This window comes from Calidris pugnax, unplaced genomic scaffold (genome assembly GCF_001431845.1).
Source record: "Calidris pugnax isolate Ruff unplaced genomic scaffold, ASM143184v1 scaffold50, whole genome shotgun sequence".
NCBI lineage: Eukaryota > Metazoa > Chordata > Aves > Charadriiformes > Scolopacidae > Calidris > Calidris pugnax.
In genome coordinates, this window is record NW_015090780.1 from 351,301 (window position 1) to 367,078 (window position 15,778).

At 45.4% G+C, this 15,778-nt stretch overlaps 1 protein-coding gene across 2 annotated transcripts; it reads right to left on the reverse strand.

Moving 5' to 3' along the window:
* Window positions 1-1,374: 1,374 nt before the first annotated feature.
* On the reverse strand, window positions 1,375-15,417 carry KIF3B (kinesin family member 3B). 2 transcript variants are annotated; one of them, XM_014956792.1, is made up of 9 exons: window positions 15,360-15,417; window positions 6,915-8,353; window positions 6,216-6,317; window positions 5,420-5,542; window positions 5,190-5,308; window positions 4,843-4,956; window positions 4,056-4,161; window positions 3,668-3,846; window positions 1,375-2,620 (listed from the first exon to the last, which is right to left on the reverse strand). In XM_014956792.1, the coding sequence occupies exons 2-9, from the start codon at window positions 8,295-8,297 to the stop codon at window positions 2,611-2,613; spliced, it is 2,136 nt and encodes a 711-aa protein (XP_014812278.1). In that variant the 5' UTR covers window positions 8,298-8,353; window positions 15,360-15,417; the 3' UTR covers window positions 1,375-2,610. The 2 variants fall into 2 exon arrangements, with proteins under 2 accessions (XP_014812278.1, XP_014812269.1); XM_014956783.1 differs by having other exon boundaries at window positions 1,375-3,422.
* Window positions 15,418-15,778: the final 361 nt, after the last annotated feature.

The following is a 15,778-nucleotide window of genomic DNA, read 5'->3' on the forward strand; positions in this document are numbered from 1 at the left end:
TCTCTGTTCAGTCCCATCTCCGCATCTAATTATGGCTTTTGCAGGTTATCTTTTTTCCCATTAGTGTTTTAACACAGCACAAACAGACCCACAAGAGTCGCGCTGAACCCTTGAAAGGCTGGTGCACGTTAAGTGTTACGGACAGAAGAGAGGACAGATCCAGGCTGACGGGTGTCTCGCTGGCGCTCGGCCAAGCACTCTATGTTGAGTGGAGGCAGAACTTACTACACCTTTAAAAAAAAAACCAACTGAACGCAAGTCTGATCTGATCTGTATAATGCATCAGCGTAGCCCGAGATGCTATGACAGAGGTATGTGTTTTAGAAGATTCAAGCAGCATGCAAATAGTTTAAAAAAGGCGCCTAGACCTATGTTAAGGTTTTGAAGAAAGTGCTTTAATTCCTATGCTTCAGTGTCACGCAGTGCTTGCTCCCAGAGCCGAGGGCTGACTTGTGCTGCATGTCACTTTTTAAGAAAAAAAAGATCCCATTATACAGATCAGAGCAAAGATGAGAAGGACGTTAAACATTCCTATGAAGAAACTAGGACGGTGCACACTGTCCGAGGGCCTCTTCCAGGAGTCGGCTGGATTTCCTGTCTTTGGCCGTTAACCTGCAGGAAGCCCAGATGGTTCAGATAACACCCAGAGAGGGGCAAACTCAGCAGGAATGTTTCTTAAAAACTTCAACCCAGAGCTCAGCATGTTTTGTACAGCTTAAGACAATATATTTTATCTTAATATCAGTGCCACTGAGCATCTGGTCGAGGGTATGTCCATTGGAATGAGACTCTAAAAGCTTCTGTAACGATCTGAGATTGCCCATGAATACACTAAGCAAATCTCCAGCCACAGCTCCCGTTTCAATACAAAGACTAAATATGCAGTTTTATTCTTTTTTCCACCCACCTTGCTAATGAATTTCTACAGAATCAAAAAGCAGAGCCTTTCTGACATATTAACCAGCTAGCTTATCAACACTAAAACAAGAACAGTTTGGGTTTGCACGGCAATTTCCACTGTACCAGTCCTGCCACCAGGGGAGTTTCCAGCATGTGAGTTTAATATAGAATTCCCTATGGAATAGTAGTGACTGAGGAGGTGTGCGCATGTGCAGACACAGAGGTGCCTGTGTATCACATAAAACATAGGTGTACGTTGCTATGCACATATATGCCATCATGTATTTTGTTGCTATTTCAGGTTTTAAACCCCCTCCCCTTGTTTCATTTCAATTCTCTGAGTACTTACACCATACAATCACCTTTTAAAATGTCAATGTACAGAAGATTATGTGCTAGTGAGACAGAGCAAGGACAAAGAAGAGAAGGTGACATTATACTATGCAACAAGAGCCAATTAAAAGGCTCTCTGTCCATAAACAGTGCTTTATAAAAAGGAAGATTATGTCAGGTTTCCATGTTTAGGTTGAAAGAAGTTTGTCAGATGCCTGCTCTCTCAATTATAAGCAAACTCCTCTTTCCTCCACCACAACTAATATATATATAGGCATATGTGTGTATATATATATTGATCTTGTGGTCCAAAAAAGCACTCCATGAATCATAGCAGCCGAGTTAGTGTTTTAACCAGGCCCACTGGGCAGCTGGCTCACCGAGGCACCGTGCCTGCAAGATGCAGAGGTGAGCTGTGCTGAGCGATCGGTTCCTTCTGCTCACGGGGGTCAGAGAGGATGGAGTTCTCCAGCCTGGGTGAAGTCACTCAGTGGATACTTAACGAGACCACGCAAGGCAGTGTCCACACATCAGGGCATTTCTAAAACCAGGCAAGTCCTCATGCACTCACATGTGTCAGTCTGGATGGAGTCATCAGTGAGGGAGAGCAAATAAGTCAAAATGTTCATAGGATGACGGCCAACAGCAACCAGAAAAAGTAACATCCCAAGGCTCAATATACACTGAAATAAAACTTACAAATGAGCTGTGAGACACTAGACAGGGACACCTTACTCTGTCCTCAGCGTGGTGGCTGCACCTCCCTTTACCCATCCACACGAGCCTGCAGCGTTACAGGAACCTGCTTTAGTCATAGGGCAGCTTTGCAAAGAGACTGTCAAAAGCAGGGGTTCTTCCTCCCTTGTTTTTGAAGTAAAACCCCAGAATTAATACCAGTCTCCTTCACCCAGACTCAGTTACATGTGCTTTCACTCCTGCATGGGCTGGGAGGTGCAAAGGGAAAGCTTCTAACGTGGAACAGGTGAGGCACAAAAAGGTACCGATCGCTGAACCTCCAAGAGAAGGGACAATACTTACAGGAAGAGTGCACTCAAAGGCAGCTCCACGTTAGGGTGCTCTACCCTCTACCCAGCTCACAGGGGAGCGCAGAGCCAGCCCTCTGAGCTGCAGGGGAGACAGTGCTGAGCCAATGCTACGTTTCCCGTGAGCAGTGGGAGACACAAGAGAATGGCCATATGATATCCCACGGGTTTAAAGACTTTGTATGGACACTGGTTTCAAACGCCAGGGGTAAAGACGGAGGCAAGAGAGAGGAAGAAAGCTGTGGAGCTGGCACTGGGATGCAGATGAATTCTTTGACAAGGTGGTTCCTGTTGGTAGGGGTGAGGTCTGTAGGAGGTCAGTTTAGAGGAGCTCTTACTTATGCCTGTAAACAAGGAAAGGACTTCAGTTTCTATTGCTTCCTTTCTGGAGAGCGCAAAGTTGCTTGCGAGACCCCTTTTTTTGTCCTACAGTTCTAAAGGGAGGCACAGCTATCTGGTGGTGAGGAACACGCTGACCGCTGCCATCCTGCCTGCTCAGACCAGCTCCTTAACCCCAAACGATGACGCCGGTCTTTCAAGCAGGAAGAGGAAAAACTATGCACCTAATCAAGTTTGAGCAGATCCTCTGCTTTTTAACCTCATTCGGTTCTCACTAAGGAGGCTCTGGAGCGGTGGTTCTGTTGAGATGACTTTCAACTCTGTCTTCTTATTGCCCAACAGCAAAAAAAAACCCAAAACAAACAACAAACAACCCAGTGCAGCAAAAGGGCTAGTGCAGAAGGAGAGACGGTGATGCTGTGAGGTGATCCCCATGCTTCCCATTGCTTCTAATAACACTTTAACGTACCTCATGCATTTCTGATTTCCTAACTAAAAATCTGTTTCTCACAGAGGCCAAATGCTGCCTTGCAAGCGCGCATTTTCCTGTGGCTCAGTGCACCCGGACTGGCTCAAGTCAGTTTAAACGGCAAAGAGGCCACCTCCAGGGGAAAGGAGCTGGAGTCTGGCTGGGAGTTCTCTCTGCAGGTTTTTACTTGTCTCTGCTCTCAGAAGGCAAAGGCTGTTCGCGCCCCGGCGAGGAACTGCTGGTTTTACTTTGGAACCAGCCCTCGGGACTGCGGGTAGAGCTGAGAACTATGGGTGCCTGCTGAAGAGGATCCCCCTGATTTCCTTCCAGTTTTAGGCCTGAAGAAGTAAAAATGAAAAAAAAAATAAAAATAAACAAAAAGCCCCAACAACGTCACCTGTTACTCATCAAAAATAATCCTCCAAAAGCTAATTTTTACTGGATCTATTCTCTTACCAGTCTCAGCTTTCTCTTCTATCCTATGTTCCTTTCTCTCTCTTAACTTCACTGACGAGAACTGCTGACAAATAGCAGCTGTACTTGTACCTCTGCTGTTGGCTGCTCTGCTAAAAATCCAACTCACCTGGGTTTTGTTTTTTTATTTGAAGTGCTCTCAAAGGTTGAAGCGTCCACCTGTATCTCATCTTCATCCTGCAGAGCTGCTTCTAGAGCTGCCTGAACTTTGGGAGCGATGGCTGGGCCTTCGTAGTCTCTCGTCGTTCGGCTGGGCATGTCGAGCTCCAGTAATACAATATTCTCTGCCTGCGACAGTAAAAGCAGAATCAAAGATGGCACATTTTCATACAAATAGTTTCTTTTCCAACCAGAAGCTTATTCTGAAGTACTTTATAAATGTATGCAGGATACTGTAAAAATTTACATCCCGTTGAAAAACTAATAACCCTCTGAAATTCACATTCCCCCAGTCAGGAGGGTGAACACACGAAGGTTGTACCCACATCTGGGCTTACCCTGTACCGAGCTTCTGGACGAATCATCATGGACGTCCTGGCGTGTTGGCTCAGTGGCCTTTTGTATCCTACAGCAGACACCGGTCGTTTCATCATCTGCTGGTTCCTAGAGAAAAATGGATACTTGTGTCTATTATACACCAAAACCAAAGACTCCTCTTGGAGTTTACGAGCTAAAAATCTGCAAATTACACACAGAACTACTTTTTAAGGCAGCAGAAACTACCCAGGCTGCGTTTGCAGGAACAGTTCTGTACAGGCAGTGAAAAGAAAATCAGATTGTTATCCTGTGTCATCTCTTCCCTGCACAAAGGGGAGGATTTCTACATATTTCTACTCTACAGAGCACAGATGCACTCAGCTGCATCCAGCTTTCTAAATCTGCTGTACAGAACTTTCTGTGTAGAAAGGCAGGATCAAGCCACAGCTCTCACAATAACAATCATTTTTAAGAGCTTTCTTATCTAAACCAGGAAAGACATATGATAGGAATTTACTGCTATTTTAATGAGGAATGCACTATTACACATATTTTACATATAATTATTGGGCTTATCTAGAAGAAAAATCCTAATCTTCCAAAAGTTTTCCTAACTGTACATTCCTATTCAACCTACCAAGAGGAATAATTTTTTTTATTTTATTGTGTAGCAAGAAGCTACAAACTCTAGAGGGCCAATTTAAATGCCCAATTCAATTCCCCTTTTGGGGTATCTTATTTTTGACAGCTAGAGGGTTTTCTGTGACCTAAAATTCCATTCCAAGAAAAGATCAGAAGTATACTCACTCCAGACGGGTTATGGGATGCAGTTTCCACTGGTCTTCCTCTTCATCAAAGAATGATCTGTTCATTATCTTATTCTTTTCTTCCAAGGGAATAAAATTTTCGATAATCAGGTGCCTACACGCAACCACAAAAATGAGAAATACACACACAAAAAAAATTAACAGATGACTTTCTTCACTGCTCCTCTCCCAACTGCCTTAATACAGCCCTGGAAAAGGAGGAATGCTTTAGTTTTCTCATGTTTAAATCTTGTCCCACAAGCGTGTGCAATGCAGTCCCTCCACTCCCCACCCAAAGAAACCACCTCTGTTACAGTTAGTAGCAGGCAATGAAGTGATGGGAGTTACTTTAGCTTTAGTTCCCTGGTAAGTTCATTCTGGGTCTGTTCCAGTTCTTGGCGCTCCTTGATGTGCTCTTCTTGGAGATCATGGATCTCTGCCTTCACAGCTTGCAGCTTAGAAAATAGCTGGAACAGACAACACGAGCCAAAGTCATAACTTGCCAATGTTCCTCTCACTTTCACACACAAGCTGATTTTATTCCTAACCCATGAGACATGGAATCATTTCCTTTTTACCTTTTTGAGTTTTTTGGTCTTTATGTCCACCTCTTGCTGAAGAGAACTATAGGTCTCCTTCAGCTCTAGTGTCTCCTCGTCCCGACTTTCCATCTGTTGCTGGATTTCTCTCTCCCGCCGTTTCTGAAGAAGATGACATACAATATTAAAGACCACAACTAATTGCCACCCCCAGGCTGACATACATGAAACCAAAGCTCAGGGTGTTTTCACATCCCTGGGTTCCAGGGCATTTGCTTTTGCTTCTAGTTCTTCCTATCTCTTGCCTTAGAAATACGAGAAGCATTAATTCTTCTTTGTCTTTGTTTTGCTACTAAAATCAGGTAGTGTGAATAAATACTCAAGTTTCAATTAAAGGAATCAAACGTCATGTTTAGATTCTTTTCTTTTTTCATCAATTCATACTAGCCACTGCACTTAAATAATCACCAACAGGAAACACACAACAGAAAATAAACTTTTAGCACACAGTAAACATCTTTCCCTTGAGCTAATGCATGAACTGTCTCTCTGAGGATTTCTAATTACTTCTTCACTTACAGACAGCTCAAATCAAGATAGGACATAAATCTTTAACGTGAAAAGCTGGAAGAAAACTATTATAAACCTTTTTACATACTTCATACAATGACAAATAGGACACCAGCCCTTCCCCTGTCTGTTGAGATTAATGATTGTCATTAAACCAATTTTAGGATTAACCCTGGGCAAATTTCTTATAGTTTCTCCTGATACAATGTTTTAGAAAAGTTCTACAGGGGTTTTTATTCAAAATAATAAATGTTTTTCCTTGTACCTGTTCTGCAATTTCCTGTCGTTTCTGCTCCAAGATTTTCTGCTGTTCGTTTGTGTGATCCACAATATTTTTCCCTCCTACCAGAAGCTTGCTTTCCATTGCCTGGAAGGAAAAACCAAGGTCAGATGTTTTTCCCAGTGACCATCTAAATGGTCTTTTCCACAGAACTTAACTTTCTCTTGTACGGACACAGCTCCTTCAGCACAGCTCCCTTATCTAATGTTCTCAATTCAGCTGCTACAAGAATTACTATTTCTTAAAATTCCTATAAAACTGTGGGATTAGTGAAAGGGTAACTTGCTTAGAATTAAACATTGTTGCAATGTGTGGCAAAGCTGGAGAGCCAAAATGGGTGCTCTCCTGTAAACAACTTGTTAATGGTTTGTGGCAGAATGAAGCATTTTGGTGCTACAGTTTGTGAAAAGATGTATCATCCCATTTTATTGTGCTGATTGCTTAAGATCCTACAAGATCAGCACATAAGAACAATGCAACAACTCATGAATATTGAAATATGTAATTAATAGTGGAAATTTCAACTTCTGTCCAGAAATAGTTTATTACAAAATCTTCCAATCTAAACGCAAATCACTATCCTGGAAACATATTGTGAAATATCTTTCCAAATTGGGAAACCCTCTGTTCTTCCTGCAGCCTAAATAAATTGCTGTCAAAAAGTATGACAAGGAAGAATTCTACCTTGATTTTAGCACTCAACATTTCTGTTGCTTCCTTCTCTCGCCTCAGGTCCTCCATTTTCTTCTCCTTCTCTTTCAGCAGTCTCATCTTTTCTTCTGCTACCAAGCTGTGATCCTCAACTATAGCTTTCTTCTCAATCTCCAGCTTTTCTTGTTGTTCCCTCCAATAGTCATCTTTGTCATCTCCTTCATCCTCACCCTCTTCGGTGTCCTCTTCCTCTTCCCCTCCATCTCTCCTCCTTTCCCTCCTCTTTCTTTTGCCAATGGACCGTTTTTCCAACTGTGCCTTGAGCCGAGCAATCTCTTCCTGGAATTCTCGTAGCAGAGCATCCTTAGGATCCTCATTCACTCGTGGCTTGTTCTTTATGTTTTTGGCACGATTGGCGTATCTCAGCGTTGTGAGAGTCTCCTCTACGTTGTAAGAGGCAGGTCCTATATTGGCCACCATCACAGTTTTGGCATTGCCACCTAATGAGTCTTGAAGTAACCTAGTCAGCTTTGAGTCCCGGTATGGAATGTGTGTGCTTTTGCCATCTACTAGGGCAGAGATAACATTGCCCAGAGCTGAAAGAGAGAGATTGATTTTAGTAGCTTCCTTTAACCTTTCCCCCTGTGCTCCAGTCTTAGCTTGTCGCTCGCTGCCCGCAAGGTCTACCAGGTTGAGTTTCCCAACACGGATGTGATTCTCTCCGTCGAGTCCTAACTCGCTGCATTCGATAGTGATCACAAAAATGGCATGAGACCGAGAGCTGTGTTCATTCATGTTGGTGGCACCAACGGAGCGGTTTTGGTTTCCCACGTTCATGACATGCTCTATCTCTTTGACACTTTTCGTAACAAAGGAGGACAAATCCTTAACGTATACCCCTGTGTCCGGTCTCTCCTTTAACTCCAACCGCTTGGACTGATCCTTTGATAACAAGTCTCTGATTTCTTCTTGGTATATTTCCAAATAAGATGCTCTAACTAGATATTGCTGATTTTGAGATCTAGAGATGTGGGTGAAGATGTGATCGAATGAATTGGGGATGACCCCTCTTTTTTCAGGATCACCACGCACTCCCTCCATCGTATATGTTTTCCCTGTCCCAGTCTGCCCATAGGCAAAGATTGTCCCATTAAACCCTTGCAGAACAGAGTCCACAAGAGGTCTGAAGGTTTCATCATACAGTTCAACCTGTTTGGAATTCCAGTCATATACAGCATCAAAGGTGAAAGTTTTAGGCAGTTCATGAGATGTTCCCCGTGGATTCTTCACTGAGACCTGCCCTAACTTGACATCCACGTTGACAACTTTCTCATAGGAAGCTGTCTTCTCTTTGCTATTCATTGGCCGGCATCGTACCACCACCCTCACAGACTCTGAGCTCTTTAACTTAGACATGATGGCAGGTCTGTGGCTGGCGTGACCCGATCGATGGATGATCCCGTGCTAGAAACCTAAAACAGAAACAAAGGAGGAATACGTGAAGGCAGTTTTCTGCAGGTGACCATTTTGCACAAAGCCAAAGATTCGACTCATCTATTCGAGCAGCATTTTGCATTCATTAATTTGCGAGGGACTTTGGAAAATAATGCACAACATGGAAACTTTAAAAAGGCCTGAACCCAAACAGTGTTATTTTACCAAAGCCTGTCCATCAATCAGTATCGTTTCTACAAATTCTGCTTCAAAAAAATTTCCACCACATCACATCTTTAGAGTTAGTACGGATCCTTTTCTTGACCATTAAAAGTAATCATAATGCTTTAAAACTATTTATAAAAATACTACAATGCTTTGCCATTGATTCCCTTTGCAGTCAGGCTTTTTGTTTTAAATCTCCTACTTGGAAAATCCAGTATAGGCTTGCTTTCCACATATTGTTCAGCTCTTGAAAGGGAATCAGTCAAGTGCTTTGATTAACTGCTTCACCTACTCACCAAAATTTGAGAGACTGTAAATTATAAATACAGTATTTTCAGAGTTGCCTCTTCATACACCTCCTATGTATTGACAAAACCTTCTCATTTTTATTGGACATTTATATTACAGTCCCCTCACATGTGATGTGATGTCTCATCAGGACCATTCTGCCAGAAAAGTTTTAAAACTTATGCCTGGGTTTTCTTAAATGATTGCAATTCTCTGGAATGCCACCCAAATGCTTTTTTCCTCTTGTGTATTACACTTCTAAAGTCACTTTCTAGAAGCCTCCTTACAGAATAATAGATCTTTAATTGGGCTGCAGCAGCTGCCAGCCTTCAAGATAAAATCATGTAATAGTTTGTGCATTTCCAGGCATTACATCCTCTGAATATTCTGCATTTCCACACTTGGCAAAACTGTTGTTTCCTTTCTGTCAAGAATCAAGTGAAAATAATTGTTGCAGCAGTGACATCATCCAGTCTTGCAATCCAGCTCACTACAAAGGAAATCACTAAAGCAGCCAAACTGTAGCAGTCTTCCAACGGTTGCAAATATGGTGAAACAAACCAGTAAGGGGAGGGAATTACCCAGTGAGGTGGGCTCTGGAATCAGTGGGCAATAAAGAGGAATATTCCCACCTCCCAGCTGCACTGAGGAGAAGGTGCACGCTGCTGTAGGATGCTTTCATTGTGTCCCCACCGAGGGCACTGCCACAGCCCTGTAAATTCAGGCCCTTCACACCTCAACATTCAAAATCACTTCTGGTCCTGCTCTCAGCATACCCACAGCCCCAGAATTCCTCGTCTTTCTGTTCCACTTCCAAACTGCCCAGTCAATGCCAATCTTATATTCATATTTTTTTGCCCAAGTACCTTCAGCACACTTAAAAGAGAGAGCAGTATTCCCTGCTCGCGTTCAGCTGGGAGCAGAAGGGAAAGCTATAAAGGTGGAGTTATCTACATTATGCCTCGTCTAATGCTCAAGCAACCAGAGGACATCGGGGTGTGAAGTGGACACCTGCCAGGATTTGCCCTTCCCAGGCTTTTGAAGGTGAGTTTGAGCTCCTTTCGCATCACTTCTTCTAAAAATTTCATAAAGTGCTCAGTCCTTCGAGGCCACCCTCCTCTTTCTGTAATGTGATTGCCCTCAGTGAAAGGATCCTGCAAAGCAGCGTTAGCGTCTTCCTCGGCTAGAACTCACACATCTGTTTTTACAGGGAAACTGAAGACAAACGCACTGGCTTTAGATACTCCAAGCACAACTGTTCACACAGATCTATGCTATTATTTTTCCTTTGGGCATTATACTTTTACTGGGATTTTCCATAAAACCCAGCTCTGCCCAAGCACACCGACCTACTGAAATGCACTCCCCGCTCCTGCTCTGGTCTTCCAACTGAATGGGGGTTACCAGATTCAGCATCAGTCTGAAGTCAGGCTACATAAACCCAGTTCACAGATCTGAGTCCTTCATGACTCTGGGTAGAGAGGAAGAAACACGCTGTTGCACCCCCCAAGTCATTAGCACAATGAGCTGCCATTTAAAACAGAACAAAAAGACTGTGTTACCGCTAAAACGACAGCCTTACATGGAAGATCTAAATGGCACAGCTTGGGGAACTCACTGTAATTTCTAATAAGCTTTTTTTTTTTAAAAAAAATAATCTTTCAGGAAAAGCTCCGAGATGCTTCTGCCAATTGGAACCGAATGTAAAACTAAAATACACTGGAAACCCCAGGTAGCGCTGGCACAAGTTCAGTCTGGCCTCCTCAGGCCGTTCTCACTGTTCCACTACCAGCTGGATCTGCAGCAACCCATGGATTTTGTCTAATTGTTTTTTTACTCGATAATTGCATGTCTCAGAAGAGCTTCTCAAACAAAGTGACAGAGAACTTCAGGAGCAGAGCTAGAGGATTGAGAAAGGGAGCAAAACATTTCTAGCCCAATATCCCGACTGTCAATCTGCGCTACAAAAAAAACAACCCAAGAGAGACAAATAAATGAGTTTCAGAATTGTACAGAAACCTCGATATGGCCTTTGGAATTTCCATGGTTTTGTGAGGGGAAACTCCTTGCTCCTCACTATTCCCATGAAAGCCCATGGTAGTTTCCAGGAGGAAGATGAGGAACATGCACTGAATTCACCAAACTGAACAATCACCCCAAAGAAGCACTTGACAACCAGCACAGTGAATTCAAACTACTACAGGAATGTTGGATTGCTACTGAATAAAAACATTTCCCTCCTAACTGACAACTCCAAATAAAGACGACCTCACTGTCAGGCTCAGAAGGAACGTGTATTCCAGAATACCAGCCGAGGAAGAATATGTGAAACGGGGACAAGTCTTGCAGAAACATAAAAAGCAACACTCCTAATCATCACAAGTAGTTGTATATACAAACAGACACTTCTCCTTCTACACCTTCCCGAGACATTTCTATAGTTCAAGTTCAGAGATTTATTTTTCTGACAAGCTCACAAAACAACTCCCACTTCCTTTATCTGCATTATTACAGTGAATGTTCATGTCATCAAATACTCAAATTAGGCATGAATCCAGACAGACCATTGATTTATTCTACACGATTAATATCCAAAATACTATTTTGGAACTGAGATACTAAATAAATAGTAGTAATAATAGTGCCAAATACTATTTAGCACTGAGAAGTGCCACTTTGTAAGGGTTACTGACTAATATTAAATGTTCAGAATCAAGCTAAACATAACAGACTGTTTTTTACAAGAGCATACATTGCCGTCCACGGGCAAAAGCGAAATACCCAGCCTGTGCCCTCTGCGACAGCTTTGGCAGAGATTTACAATGAACAAAAATTATGTTGCATATTTGCTGTTCCTCTGGGTATATCTCACCAACGTAAGCTTGATAATCTTTTGACACCTTTCCCCATTTTACTTGCAAGTCTCCTTTTATAGTCACAGATAAATTATTTTATCCCCGATTAGGGCTATTTTCACAACAACCTGTCAGGATTATCTCCAATTATTTTAGCTACTGCTGTGAAGTTTACTGGAAGCATAACAAATGATGTTTCTTCTCAAACTTACCCACGTGTGTAATTGAAAAATAAAACCAAGTAGTTGGCAGCATCTGTGTTCCCCAGAAACTCCACAGCAACGTTTGAGCTGCCTGGAGCAGCCACGCAGGGATGGCCAGAAGAGCTGGGAAGGCGGCCATGCCACCCGCTCTCCTGCCATGGGGAGGGGGCTTCCTTCATGAAATTAGTTCAGCCCGAAGCGACCTGCACCAGGTCCCTGAGAATCAAGGTTAAGGTTAAGGTTGGGATGAAAGCATTGGAAGATGTGCTTCAGATAACCAAGAGGGGAACATGAGCGGGCAGAAACCCAAACATTTGTGGTTATTTCAGTCAACATAAGGTTGTGTCTGAAAAAATAAGCAATGCCACAACCTGAGTGTAAGCTGAAGTAACCACTTCTCCTCAGAAACTTTCAGAAGTCGGGACAGAGCTCTCTGCCAGCTGTGTCCAAGGAATGCCATGCTCTTACCAGCACCATTCCTTATCCCATCTGCCCCTGGCAGGATGAAGTCCTGAGGCCTCTCTGTTTCCTGGCTTCAGTTTAAAGACCCCAGGAAGATTTTCTTGGTACACTGGCTAAACCCTTCCCTCGCGTCCCTCTGCACATCCCCAGGTGCCACTTAAACAATTCCGTCACCTTCTTACACTTGAAATTCATAATGATTGATTCATAATGTCTCGGGTTAATTGCTTTACTCCTTCCTAAGCCAACTCTCTCTTCCGCAACAACGCTCTCCTCCATCCTCCCTGCCCAATGAAACATGGACTAAACCAGACATCCCCAGTGCCACTGGTGGAGCTGGGTGGCTCTGCGACAGCGTGTCCCCTGCTGCCGGGGACCTGCTTTCACTTAGTGCCCGTGGTCACCTCCCTCTGCCTCAGCATGGCCCCCCACGGGTGTCCCCCTCCCCGGGGGGAGGTGGGGGGTACAGGACCCCAGCTCCAGCTGGAACCCTGAGCATCACCCACCGCCCTCGCAGCCGTGACACCAGGTACAGCAGGGAAGGGGGCCCGGGGACACCCTGGACCCCCAGGCCAAGGGATGGGGGACAACGGGCCGTGCCCGAAGGGGGAGCGCGGACAGGGGGACACCCACCCGCGGCCTCGCCACCGGGCAGGGCCTGCCGCCTCCCGGTCAGCACAGTGAATTCAAACTACTACAGGAATGTTGGATTGCTACTGAATAAAAACATTTCCCTCCTAACTGACAACTCCAAATAAAGACGACCTCACTGTCAGGCTCAGAAGGAACGTGTATTCCAGAATACCAGCCGAGGAAGAATATGTGAAACGGGGACAAGTCTTGCAGAAACATAAAAAGCAACACTCCTAATCATCACAAGTAGTTGTATATACAAATAGACACTTCTCCTTCTACACCTTCCCGAGACATTTCTATAGTTCAAGTTCAGAGATTTATTTTTCTGACAAGCTCACAAAACAACTCCCACTTCCTTTATCTGCATTATTACAGTGAATGTTCATGTCATCAAATACTCAAATTAGGCATGAATCCAGACAGAGCATTGATTTATTCTACACGATTAATATCCAAAATACTATTTTGGAACTGAGATACTAAATAAATAGTAGTAATAATAGTGCCAAATACTATTTAGCACTGAGAAGTGCCACTTTGTAAGGGTTACTGACTAATATTAAATGTTCAGAATCAAGCTAAACATAACAGACTGTTTTTTACAAGAGCATACATTGCCGTCCACGGGCAAAAGCGAAATACCCAGCCTGTGCCCTCTGCGACAGCTTTGGCAGAGATTTACAATGAACAAAAATTATGTTGCATATTTGCTGTTCCTCTGGGTATATCTCACCAACGTAAGCTTGATAATCTTTTGACACCTTTCCCCATTTTACTTGCAAGTCTCCTTTTATAGTCACAGATAAATTATTTTATCCCCGATTAGGGCTATTTTCACAACAACCTGTCAGGATTATCTCCAATTATTTTAGCTACTGCTGTGAAGTTTACTGGAAGCATAACAAATGATGTTTCTTCTCAAACTTACCCACGTGTGTAATTGAAAAATAAAACCCCAAGTAGTTGGCAGCGTCTGTGTTCCCCAGAAACTCCACAGCAACGTTTGAGCTGCCTGGAGCAGCCACGCAGGGATGGCCAGAAGAGCTGGGAAGGCGGCCATGCCACCCGCTCTCCTGCCATGGGGAGGGGGCTTCCTTCATGAAATTAGTTCAGCCTGAAGCGACCTGTGCCAGGTCCCTGAGAGTCAAGGTCAAGGTTGCAATGAAAGCATTGGAAGATGTGCTTCAGATGACCAAGAGGGGAACATGAGCGGGCAGAAATACAAACATTTGTGGTTATTTCAGTCAACATAAGGTTGTGTCTGAAAAAATAAGCAATGCCACAACCTGAGTGTAAGCTGAAGTAACCACTTCTCCTCAGAAACTTTCAGAAGTCGGGACAGAGCTCTCTGCCAGCTGTGTCCAAGGAATGCCATGCTCTTACCAGCACCATTCCTTATCCCATCTGCCCCTGGCAGGATGAAGTCCTGAGGCCTCTCTGTTTCCTGGCTTCAGTTTAAAGACCCCAGGAAGATTTTCTTGGTACACTGGCTAAACCCTTCCCTCGCGCCTCTCTGCACATCCCCAGGTACCACTTAAACAATTCCATCACTTTCTTGCAGTTGAAATCTTTCAAATATTGGTGGATTCATAATGTCTCGGGTTAATTGCTTTACTCCCTCTGCACATCCCCAGGTGCCACTTAAACAATTCCGTCACCTTCTTACACTTGAAATTCATAATGATTGATTCATAATGTCTCGGGTTAATTGCTTTACTCCTTCCTAAGCCAACTCTCTCTTCCGCAACAACGCTCTCCTCCATCCTCCCTGCCCAATGAAACATGGACTAAACCAGACATCCCCAGTGCCACTGGTGGAGCTGGGTGGCTCTGCGACAGCGTGTCCCCTGCTGCCGGGGACCTGCTTTCACTTAGTGCCCGTGGTCACCTCCCTCTGCCTCAGCATGGCCCCCCACGGGTGTCCCCCTCCCCGGGGGGAGGTGGGGGGTACAGGACCCCAGCTCCAGCTGGAACCCTGAGCATCACCCACCGCCCTCGCAGCCGTGACACCAGGTACAGCAGGGAAGGGGGCCCGGGGACACCCTGGACCCCCAGGCCAAGGGATGGGGGACAACGGGCCGTGCCCGAAGGGGGAGCGCGGACAGGGGGACACCCACCCGCGGCCTCGCCACCGGGCAGGGCCTGCCGCCTCCCGGTCCACCCCGCCACCGGTGAGGCCGTGCCCACGCGTGCAAAGGCGGGGAGGCCACACAAGCAACGGGCGCCCCGGGCTGTCACCCCCGCGCGGCACCGGGGGAGCGGCGGGTCGGTCTTCGGGGGAAGAGTGTGACAACCCAGGGACGGTCCCCGCCGCAGCCGCGGGGGTGTCGGGGTGTCGGCGGGGCCCACGGGGGCGCGGGCCGGGCCGGACTCACCTGCGCCGTCACCATGGAGCCGCGCGGCCGCCTCCTCCCGCGGCACCGGAAGCGGCGAAGAGGCCCCGCCCATGACGCACTTCCTTAGCAACGCGCGCGCCCGCCCCCACGCCGCCATTTCCTTAGCGACCGGCCCCGCCGGGGCCCGGATGGAGCCGGGACAAAGGGGCCACCGCCCCCCTCGCCAAAACCCCCTGCACCGCAGCCACCGCCAGGCCTGGCGGTACCAGGACACACCTTGCCTTCCACCAACCCCTAAAGTTGCATTTTTTGCCCCAGCCGGGGAGCCCCGTGCTGCTGCTCCCTCCCCTCAGGCCCGGGAAGGGCCCCGCTTCAGGGGGCGCTCACTCAGGAAAGGAATGTCTGTGCAACGCAATTTAATACAAAAGCAGGTTTTTATTCTTACAAAAAAAATACCT